A 12,038-nucleotide genomic window follows, 5' to 3' on the forward strand; every position below is an offset into this window, starting at 1 on the left:
GGCTACCTAGCATATAACCACTTTCATAATGAGTCAATAAGTGGGAAATGTTAGGGACCGTCCGGCCTCCTAGGCACCCGAATAGGCGGGCAAGTCACTTGACTGCCCAACCAACCTCGCGCGCATAAAAGCCGAGCTTCGCGATAGCACCTTATGAGACTGTGTACATCTCTCGCCAAAGCCGAGCTCTATGCTCGCACCTTACGCGGTCGAACCTATCTCCCGCCTAGTCTTGTGCTTGAAAATCTTTATCACTTAAAGCAAGCGAAACAAAAAACTAGGGACCCACTCCCAAAATTTATTTTTTTATAGATTTCTACGGACTAGCTCTATCGCATATTTTATCTTGAAGATTCTCATGTCCTTCTTTCAGAGCAAATTGGCCATAACAGTAGCAGGCAACTGGATGAGATAAATATCTCAACCCATGATGGGTCTCCAAGCTCAACCCAAGGTGGGGGGACTCACCAGGAGAGAAGAAAGAGAGAATGAATAAGGGAACAAAAGGTTGAGGGAAGAAAATGTGTCAGGAGGGAAAAGATGAGATGTGACATAAATGAGAGGGGATGTGACATAAAGAAGACAAGGGGCATAGGATAAAGGAAAGAGACCAAACCACTTCAAATGGGACTTGGGAGAGCTTTTTCGAGAGGACATTTTGGGTGAGACTACGGCTTCAGCTTCTCCAACGACAACATCTCCCTCAGAAAATAGATCTCTGATCTCTATTGTATAGTGAGGATGAGAGACTGTAAAACAAGCATATTATAGTAGATTTCTCCTTCCTAAACGCCCCATGGACGTAGACCTTAACTACGTAAATCTGAGTATATCTCTCTCTTTGACTTTTCTTGCTTTTATTTTTTGTTCACTGTTATGGATGTACGCATGAACACCTTACAGCGGCATCGAACCACTGCCGGGGGCTCCAAACCACACCAATCGAGGCCCGAGTTGCTATAGCAGGTCGAGAATAACTCTGTCTCCCATTCTGGCTTGTTGTGCTATTTTTAGGCAGTAACAAGACTACTCATTTTATCAGTTTTATTTTGAAATACAAAATTTAAATTTTAAATTTCATAATTTCATAATTTTCATTATATCAATAACTAACATGCAGATAAATTTTTCTTAAATGAAATCACTAGATAGAAGCAATAATTGTAAGATGTGAGGTCCCGGCCGGCCAACTCTTTGTAGTAGTGGAATGTTTCGTAAGTCTTGGAACTTTGCTTATGAGGTCCATGGAGCTAGCCGCCATTGATGGCCAAATAGAACTCGCAATTGAAAAGTCTCATGTTCGGTAAAATTTGAAATATTAACAACAGTTTTATAATTTGATATATTTGTAAATATATTTTTATTTCATAAGTCATTAAGCTAGATTTAGCAAAACTTTATAATCCTAATTGATATATTATAAAATAAAATTTTGAAAAAGTTGATAATATTTAGCGAAACAACAGTTTTATATATAATTTGATATATATATCACAATTAGGTCTATTTTAAATAAAAATATATTTACAAAAATGATGTACCATAATAAACTACCTCCATTTATAAAGTTCTATATTATCAAATATCTTCGTCAATTATACAATTTCTTTTTCAAAAGCCATCAGCAGCCGCGGTTCAAACAGCATCGATCTGGAACCTTCATAGACCGTATAGACATGAATACGACAATTTCTGTTTTTTTTTTTTTTTTTAATTTTGTTTTTAAGTGGGAGATAAGAAGCGCAAAGCAAAGCCCAGACGTGTAATTTGTGGGATGGATTTGGATATTGAAGTGAGTTGAGTTGAGTTGAGTTCAGAAATGGAGAAAATAGAGCACACGACAGTCACCACCAATGGCATAAACATGCACGTGGCATCGATAGGGACATGCCCGGTGGTGCTCTTCCTCCATGGCTTCCCTGAGCTCTGGTACTCGTGGCGACACCAGCTTCTCTACCTCTCCTCCCTCGGCTACCGCTGCATTGCCCCCGACCTTCGCGGCTATGGTGACACCGACGCCCCACTCTCTCCTGCCTCTTACACAGCTTTCCACATCGTCGGAGACCTCATCGCCCTTCTTGACAAGCTTGGCATCGAGCAGGTCTTCTTGGTCGGCCATGACTGGGGAGCTATGATTGCCTGGTACTTCTGTTGGTTCAGGCTGGATAGAATCAAAGTTGTGATCAACCTGAGCGTGCCATTTTTTCCCAGGAACCCGACGTTAGATTTAGCGGAAGGCTTCAGGGCTTCGTTTGGTGATGATTATTACTTTTTGAGGTTTCAGGTAAATTATCATCTCAACTCAATTTTTGGGCGATTTTCATCTCTTTGATTCACTTTGACTATCGAAAACTTCTACAAATAGTTTAAATCGCCGTTATACAACAAATTCGAAACAGCTCAGATTAATTAAAGAGTAATTCTATATAAATCGTAAAGTATATAAACGTCATTTTTTTTAAAGTGATTATACAATAATTACATGATTTACGATTACAAATATTCTATCTTAATCAAATTTTGTGGTGCCTGCAGGAACCTGGAGAAGCTGAAGAAGATTTTGCTTGTGTCGATACCTCAATACTAATGAAGAAATTCTTTTCTATTTTTGGTCCAAATCCTCCGATGATACCTAAAGAAGTGGGAGTTAGAGGATTGCCAACACCAGATGCATTGCCTTCTTGGTTGTCAGAAGAAGATATTAATTATTATGCCACCAAATTTAAGCAGACAGGTTTCACCGGAGGATTGAACTATTACCGAGTTAGCCACCTGTAAGTTTCAAGCATCTTTAATTTGTGTCGATCGATTCCTTTATGAGTATTATCTAATGCATATCTACGGAAAGTTTATTCAAATATATTAATCATTATTGTTTATTCAAACTTATTCGTGTGTTTTTTTGTTCAAAACAAGTTCAAGTTTATTTATGTGTTGTGCTCGTCTTCTCCCGAGCTCCCGTCCATGGGGAGTTGCCATGAGCCCCCATGTCTCCTCTGGCAGTGCTGCTTGGACCTTCGCTTCTGTCGGTCCTGAGGTCGTCCCGGACCACCAGGGCAAGCACGGGAAGGACGGAGAAAGAGAGAGAAAGGGGGGAGGGGAGAGGCACGAGAGATGATGAGAAAGAAGAAAGCAAAAACTTCTCAATGAAACAATTAGAAAGAAGACAAAAGCGGCCGCGGGGGTGGGGGGTGGGGGACAGACGTGGCACCATGTGTAACGCTCTAATGGAAGACCCAAACCACATGACCTATACTCCAAAAGGACTAGTCAATGATATAATTAAAGCCTCATTAGAACCTTATAAAGAGCAAGAACTTCTCATTCTCAAGCAATGTGGGATCTCATACACTACCTACTATTATCCTTGTCATATGGGGTATCACAATCTACTCCCTTAAATTCTCGATGTCCTCATTGGGCTTGTTCATTCTAGGTAGTACGACTCAAGTCTAATATTTCTGGTTGGGATAGACTTTGATACCATTTGTAACGTTCCAATGGAAGGCCCAAACCACATGGCCTATACTCTAAAAGGATTAGTCAATGATACAATTGGAGTCCAATTGGAACTTTATAAAGCGCAAGAACTAATTCTCTTTCCCAAGTAATATGGAATCTCATATACCACCTATCATTATCCTTATCATATGGATTATCCGTATCACACCACATCAGTGTGTGGAATCATTTTGTGTCTATAGTGTTTTCCACATAAGATTTATGATTATCCCATTGCTTTTTGTCTACTAACAGGAGGAATAGGTTTTTCACTCTATATGAGCTGCATTTTTGTCTTCCCCGAGGAGAAATAGGTTTTTCACTCTGTATGAGTTGCATATGAATTATGGCTCCCCCACGGCTTCTTAGGGCGACGGAAAGGCCTCATACTCAGTAGTTCTAGAAATGTGAGACTAGCTCAACCGCTTATGCGTATCTTGGGATACCCACTCACTGAACTTCACTCCAAAAGGCTAGCTACCGTATATTACTGCATTTATGGAAGTAATGAAATTAAGAAATTATTGTCTTTATAATGAATAGGACCGGCCCAATGCAGGCAAGTTAGGAAATTGCCCAAGGCCCCTTACTATTCAATGCTTGCTCATCTTAAGAAAAATATGAGAATTATTACAGACACAAAGAGATTACATAAAAGAAAATCCACAAACTGATGTGGCTTCACGTGATGCGTTAGATCTCTTTACATTAAAGTAACCTTACAATCTAATGTATTATATCAATCCACATCAGTTTGTGAATTTATTTTTGTATAATCGTTTTGTGGCTAAAATATTTCTCTTTAGAAAATAATATTTGAAGGCCCCAAGAAAGAAATTCTCTAAAAGAATTAGAAAGACTGTTAAAAAATAAAAAGTTCTAAGAAAACTATTTCTGATTAATAATTATAAATAACTATATATTAACCTTGTTAATTTATATAAAAGAAGAATTTATTAACGTAATTAAGTAAAAAACTAAATGAGGAAAAACCGAAGCAATTACTATAGTGTAATTATTTAGCAAAAAATATAAATTAGTATTTGTATTAACATATAGTTTATTACATTATTGTATCGGAATTAAAAAGGTCTTCTAAAATTTTCACCTTAGTCCTCAATTTAAGTTGGGCTACCTAATAACGAAGCATATATATATGAGTGATCTTTATCACATAGAAATAATTTCTATCCAAAAATTTCAAGATACCAATTTTGGGTCTATATAAAATTATAAATATATTATATAGTACACATATACATTATTGATATATAAAGTTAAATATGAGCTGTTTATACAAGTCGAGATTGTCTACATTTTTTAAACTTAGTTTGTATATGAATAATACTACATACAGTCGTGATGTATAAATGACAGAAACTAGGACTACAAAATACAACTCCATCAGAGAATGTATTTACTTGGGACCGTAAACTTTGTATCAAATGGCAGAAACTGGGAGCTCACTATAAGGGAAGCATGCGTGGAAACCATTCAAGCAGAAAAACAGCACAAAAACAGCACATGATCAGCTCAATCTTCTGTCATAAATTCTGTATCAAAACTGATTTTATTTCCTTAGTTGTATATTGTAACAGTAGCTTAATTTCAGCATTCCCGTTACTTAGTTTCCAAAATAGTCTGTCAATTACTCTGTATATATTGGACAATCTCTATCAATGAAAAGTGTGGGAATTTATTCATTGAAATTCATTGCAGTATATTTTCTCTATATGGTATCAGAAGAGCCACCATCCAACGAGTCACCGATCCAAGTTACCACCATGTCTTCCTCCTCAGATCAAAACCCAAACTTCAACCTCAATACCCAACCTCCTTCCGCAGCAGAAAAACCTCTCATTGCTCTTAACATCACTGCACAAATCAATGAAAAGTTGACTCCCTCCACATTTCCTCAATGGCGTGCTCAATTTGAAGCACTCCTTATTGGCTATGCTTTACTAGATTATGCCGAAGGCACCCTTCAGTGCCCCACTTCGGCTGGCACCGCCGCTGATGAGCTGCGCAAGATCCATTGGATCCGACAGGATAAACTTATCCTAAGTGCCCTTCTAGCCTCTACAGCCCCGTCGATCACCCCACTCATTGCTACAGCAAAAACCTCCCATGAAGCTTGGAAAAAGCTCAACAATTTATATGCTAGTCGCTCACGCACTCGTGCTATGCAATTAAAGGAGGAACTCACCTTAATCCAGCGTGGAAATCGATCAATCACGGAGTACCTCCATGCGGTGAAAGCCTTGGCTGATGAAATCGCCATTATTGATCATCCAATTTCGGATGATGACCTAACCCTCTATGTATTAAATGGCTTAGGTCCGGATTTTCGGGAAATCGCAGCACCCATCCGAGCCCGAGAATCCTCTCTCGCCTTTGAAGAGCTGCACGATTTGCTGGTGGGTCATGAAGCGTATCTCAGACGCTTGGAAGCTGCAACGCAGCACCTGGTTGCTTCAGCCAATTTCACGAAGACGAAGCAGTCCGCGCAAGGGGGAAATTCCTCGTGGTCCTCCAAGAAATCTGATTCCTCTCGTGGGCCTCGCGGATCCAGCCCAGGTAATGGCACTCAACGCGATGGACGACGCTCCAACGCAAATTCTGGCAGGCCCAATAACTCCAGTTGCCGTTACCAGCCCAAATGCCAACTTTGTGATCAGTTGGGTCACATTGCCAAAGCCTGTCCACAATTTAATTCTCAGAATGTCTCTATCAATTGTGCCACAACCTCAAACGGAAAGGATAAAAATTGGTTGCTTGATTCGGCTGCTTCTCATAATATTACGGGTGATCTCTCCAATTTATCTCTTCATTCCGAATATGATGGAACTGATGAAGTTCTTCTTGGTGATGGTTCAGGTTTGGCAGTCTCACACATTGGTTCTTTGACCTTACAATCTCCCCATCGCACCTTTATATTGCGTGATACCCTTTGTGTTCCTAATCTTTGCAAAAATTTAATTTCCGTTCATCACCTCACTAAACAAAATAATGTCTTTGTTGAATTTCACCCTTTCTATTTTCTTGTGAAGGACAAGATCACGGGGGCGATTCTACTAAAAGGAGCATGTAACAATGGCATCTATACCTTCCCGGAATCAATGGTGCCGTCACAAAAAGTTGCTAATGTGCATGAACGGACTTCTATTGATGGATGGCACAAGCGTCTTGGGCATCCCTCTCTTAAAATTGTTCATCATCTTGTTAAGAATTTTTCTCTTCCTACTTCATCCAATAAAAAATTGTCGTCATTATGCTCTTCATGTTCTATTAATAAAGCCCATCAACAACCTTTTCGTGACACTAGTCTTCAAAGTAATGAGCCACTTGATCTTATTTACACCGATGTGTGGGGTCCCGCTAGTTATACCGGAATTGATGGCTCTCGATATTACCTTATATTTGTTGATCATTATACAAAATATATATGGTTTTATCCAATGGCCACTAAATCCGGTGTTTCTACTATTTTTCCTCACTTCAAAAAATTTGTTGAAAATCGCTTTCAAAAATCAATCAAAACCTTATACTCCGACAATGGTGGTGAGTTTATTGCTTTAAAATCCTATCTCTCGCTTCATGGCATAACTCACTACACCACGGCTCCCCATACCCCACAACAAAATGGTGTCTCTGAACGTCGTCATCGACATCTTGCTGAAACGGGCCTTACCCTTCTTCATGATGCAAATCTTGATTTCTCGTATTGGCCCTATGCTTTTCAAACAGCTTCTTACCTCATAAATCGACAACCCACGCCTCTTCTTCAAGGAAAATCTCCCTTTGAAGCCCTCTTTGGTCAAACACCAAATTATTTAAAATTAAAAAAATTTGGTTGTATTTGCTATCCTCTCACCCGAGCCTATAATTCAAACAAAATGCAGCCAAAATCAAAAGTATGTCTTTTCCTTGGCTATTCACCAACCCAAAACGCGTACAAGTGCTTTGAACCTCACACAAAAAAATTTTTTTCCTCAAGGCACGTGCTGTTCGACGAGACTCAGACCCTCTCCTCACTCCCTCAACCCGCGTCGTCCGTGCCAGCCCAAACACATCCAGAAAATTCCCAATCCCTAATTCCCCTTTTCGGTACCCAGCACCTTGAAGGCAGTTCATCAATGGAGTCCGGCGCACCTCCATCCTGGTCACCTCCGGAAGGTCCTCCTGCCATTGTTGCGTCCCCCTCAGGTAATTTCGGACCCTCTAGCTCTTCCTTTCACAATTCCTTGCATCATATTGATTCCAATTCCACTGATCCGAATTCTTACTTAGATGAAAATATGATTGCATCTCCATTAAACTTGCCGCCACACTCCACTGATGCTTGCGTCGAACCCATTCTCGAACCAAATCCCTTTTCATCCAACCCGAATGTCATAAACCCTCAACCCAATAATCCCTCCCAACGCACCCATACCATGACCACAAGATCCATGAATCAGATTTTCAAACCCAAACAAATCCATACTGTGTCCAAATATCCTCTCCCTGAGATCATAGAACCAACGAGTGTGAGTCAAGCCGTGTCGCAACCTCACTGGCGTGAGGCCATGTCCAATGAACTCACGGCTTTAATGAAACATGGGACTTGGGATCTTGTTTTACCTCCTTTAAACTGTAAACCAGTGGGCTGTAAGTGGGTTTTCCGTGTAAAAAGAAAAGCCGATGGGTCAGTGGACAGATTTAAGGCTCGCCTAGTTGCCAAGGGCTACAATCAACGTCCTGGTGTTGATTACAAAGAAACTTTTAGCCCTGTTATTAAACCAGCAACTATTAGAGCTGTGCTATCTATTGCTGTCATGAATGGATGGGATTTGAGACAAATGGATGTCAATAATGCCTTTCTAAATGGTGATTTAACTGAAACAGTTTTTATGACACAACCACCAGGGTTCAAAGACTTGTGCAAACCTCACCATGTTTGCCGACTGAGAAAGGCTATTTACGGGCTTAAACAAGCCCCACGGGCCTGGTACACAGCACTGAAAAGTGCTATTCTTCAGCTGGGATTTCATAATTCCAAAGCTGATTCCTCTCTCTTTATTTACAACCATGGCTCAAATCTCTGTTATTTCCTGGTTTATGTTGATGATCTTGTTATTACCGGAAATAATTCAATCCTTGTAGACAACATCATTAAACAGCTCGGTGACATGTTTTCTCTCAAGGATATGGGTTCACTTCATTTTTTTCTGGGGATTGAAGTGATCCCTACTCGGGCTGGGTTATTTCTCTCACAACACAAGTATGTTCGTGAGCTTTTAGCTAATACCAGTATGAGTGGTGCAAAGGATGTCTCAACACCTCTCTCTACCACCCAATCTCTCAAGTTGGTCGATGGTACTGCTGCTGTGGACAGCTCAGAATTTCGTCGCGTCATTGGCAGCCTTCAATATCTCTCTCTCACTCGTCCAGACATCTCATTTGCAGTCAACAAACTTTCTCAATTCATGCACAAGCCGACTACAAATCACTGGACAGCAACCAAGAGACTCATTCGTTACTTAAAACAAACCATTTTCTATGGTATTCAGATTCACAAAGCTGCATCTCCTGTTTTGAAGACATATTCTGATGCCGATTGGGCTGGAAATGTAGATGATCGCACATCCACTTCTGCCTATATTACCTTCTTGGGCTCTAATCCTATTTCTTGGAGCTCCAAGAAACAAAGAGCTGTCGCACGATCCACAACAGAAGCTGAATACCGGGCATTAGCTAATGCGGCTTCCGAGACAATGTGGCTGTCCACTCTTCTCAAAGAACTTGCATTTTCAGTAAAAGGACCTCCTCTACTGTTATGTGATAATCTTGGTGCCACCCATCTTAGCTTTAATCCAGTCAATCACTCGCGCATGAAACACATTCAAATCGACCTTCACTTTGTGCGTGACTTAGTGCAAAAAGGGAGTCTCCAAGTTCAGCATGTCCATACTCAAGATCAATTGGCTGATCTGTTAACAAAGCCTTTGTCAAAACAACGCACGGAATGGTTACGTAACAAGATTGGCCTTGCCAATGGAAGCACAATCTTGCGGGGGCGTATAAGGGAAGCATGCGTGGAAACCATTCAAGCAGAAAAACAGCACAAAAACAGCACATGATCAGCTCAATCTTCTGTCATAAATTCTGTATCAAAACTGATTTTATTTCCTTAGTTGTATATTGTAACAGTAGCTTAATTTCAGCATTCCCGTTACTTAGTTTCCAAAATAGTCTGTCAATTACTCTGTATATATTGGACAATCTCTATCAATGAAAAGTGTGGGAATTTATTCATTGAAATTCATTGCAGTATATTTTCTCTATACTCACAGCACCATGGACGGGACTACAAATCAAAGTGCCAGCCAAGTTCATAGTGGGAGACCAAGATATCGTCTACAACATCCCAGGTGTCAAGGAATATATAAGCGGCGGCGGTTTCAAGAGAGATGTGCCATGTTTGGAAGACGTAGTTGTGATGGAAGGAGTATCTCATTTCATCAATCAAGAAAAGGCAGATGAGGTTAGCGCACACATATATGAATTTATCAACAAGTTCTGATGAGTCATGTGCGAGAAATTAAAGCGTTTTCGAGTCGAGGGCTGTAGGGTCATGTTTAGTTTCCTTGGGTGAGTACTCTCCCATGATCTATGAAGCCAACCAATTAAATAAGCAAACTGCATGTAATGCTGATTATGTGTAATGAACATGAACGCCAACGCCAACTCTTGATCTACGTGCAAGTAAAATCATGCCATTTTAATTTCTCCATGCAGTCGACTTACAAATATTCATTTCATAGGTCATTCCTCGTCGTCCAATTTTGAGCATCTGATAGCTGTTTCTCATATTATAGTCATTTTGTCTCAAAATATATTTTGGGATGAAAAAAATTCGAACGGTTTCATTATTAAGGATAAAATATTTCATCTCTAACCATACCATTCGAATGGTATACATCTTCCGTCATTTTTTTGGCACGAAATATGAAATTCGTCCCTAAATCTTACTTTTTGGGATGATTTTCATTTCATTCCAAAACAAAATCGTCTCAAAAGGTTTTTTTTGTTATAGTGAAGACACATTTACCCAGTTGGAAGAAAAACAATTCTACTAAAATATATATATAAATCCTCCGTAGAGCAGATATATAATATTACAAAACAAATTAAAAAATATAATTATCACATCTAATATATATGGAAGACCGATGTATCTATTCTACAGTAAATATAGCGTAATGATATATATATGTGACAAGAATTTTGATTTTATTGGGTTACGGCCTGCTAGTATATAATGAACAAGAAAGTTCAAAAGGTATGCAAAACCGATCAATAAATTATTATTGGGCAATGTACATAAACATAAAACTAAATACCAGCAAACATTTATATGAATACATGGATGGATAAACTGAATATAGATTGTACTCGTAAGTATTGAGTTACACAGTAAAACGTTAAAATAGACTAGTAAACTTAGGGAATTCATATTATATAATAATTCTTCCTGGCAACAGCATATACCAGGCAAATGATTTTTTAAGTTAACAAAATGTTCTTTTTGCAGTTTGAGGGAAACACATACTTGGAGCTCGTGTTGTTGTTTCAATGACGGGATGGACGGACAGGACGTTGAATCTCTTATGCCGTTGTTGCTGGAATTCAACTAGTTCCACACCAAGGTGTATGATCCATTCTTTTTCTGAAGCCTGCACCACAATGGTTTGCATATACAGTAATTAATGTTCCTACATGAAATAAATCTAGAATCTTAGAATGGTCATTGTCCTTGTTTGGTGGGCTATGAGAAATAGTGTGATGAGAAGGTATAAAGTTAAACAATCAAAGCTCGTTACCTATACGAAATATTAAACGTTACTAAATTTAAAAAAAAAAATGTCGTAATACTCTACGTAATTAAATGCATATCATGAAATTTAATTTAATAAAATATTCAGATATATGCTAATATTAGTAACTACTATTATCATATAATTATTTAAATAGTAATATCATATATATATTTAGTCTTTCAATTATAATTATTAAGAAATATATTTTTATCTAAATCTATAAAATAACAGTAGAAACATTTGGTTCATAAAATAGACTTAATAATACTTAATATTAAAATCATTGTAGTTGATTAATACTTGGCATTCAGCAATATAAGTTGAATAATGCTACTATGATTTCTCATTTTGACCACTCATGCATTTAAATTTTTTTTAAATATTTTTTTCTTAATAGTTAAGGAAGTGATTAATAGTGTATTAGTATTTTTTTAATTTTTAAACATGTTTAAAAAATGTTTGAGGAGGCATAGTAGTACCACTTATATAAGTTATGAAAAAAATCTATTCATCATTCATTTTCTCATCATCCTCTCATCATCTTATGATGTGATATTAGATGATAGGTTCATAAGTAAAATATAATAAATAGTCTCTAATCATTTAATACTACATATACCCTTAATTATTTTCTGTAAAAATAAGGTGTATGGGCTAATATACTTATTCAAGTAA

The 12,038-nt window shown here is 38.3% G+C and overlaps 1 protein-coding gene across 2 annotated transcripts; it reads left to right on the forward strand.

Moving 5' to 3' along the window:
- The first annotated feature begins 1,819 nt into the window (after nucleotides 1-1,819).
- LOC118349292 (epoxide hydrolase A-like) lies at nucleotides 1,820-10,066 on the forward strand. 2 transcript variants are annotated; one of them, XM_035693440.1, is made up of 5 exons: nucleotides 1,820-2,284; nucleotides 2,536-2,763; nucleotides 6,222-6,237; nucleotides 9,569-9,574; nucleotides 9,831-10,066. In XM_035693440.1, exons 1-5 carry the CDS (start codon nucleotides 1,820-1,822, stop codon nucleotides 10,064-10,066), a joined length of 951 nt encoding a protein of 316 aa, XP_035549333.1. The 2 variants fall into 2 exon arrangements, with proteins under 2 accessions (XP_035549333.1, XP_035549332.1); XM_035693439.1 differs by lacking the exons at nucleotides 6,222-6,237; nucleotides 9,569-9,574 and adding an exon at nucleotides 4,954-4,962 and having other exon boundaries at nucleotides 2,536-2,774; nucleotides 9,829-10,066.
- Nucleotides 10,067-12,038: the final 1,972 nt, after the last annotated feature.

The sequence above is a fragment of the Juglans regia genome, chromosome 8 (assembly GCF_001411555.2).
Source record: "Juglans regia cultivar Chandler chromosome 8, Walnut 2.0, whole genome shotgun sequence".
NCBI lineage: Eukaryota > Viridiplantae > Streptophyta > Magnoliopsida > Fagales > Juglandaceae > Juglans > Juglans regia.

What these genes read in the sequence shown, in the direction of transcription:
- LOC118349292 (XM_035693439.1), top strand. Translation starts at nt 1,820, where the DNA reads ATGGAGAAAATAGAGCACACGACAGTCACCACCAATGGCATAAACATG. An exon ending in ATTACTTTTTGAGGTTTCAG is followed by an intron (nt 2,285 to 2,535) that starts GTAAATTATCAT and finishes TGGTGCCTGCAG; the next exon opens with GAACCTGGAGAAGCTGAAGA.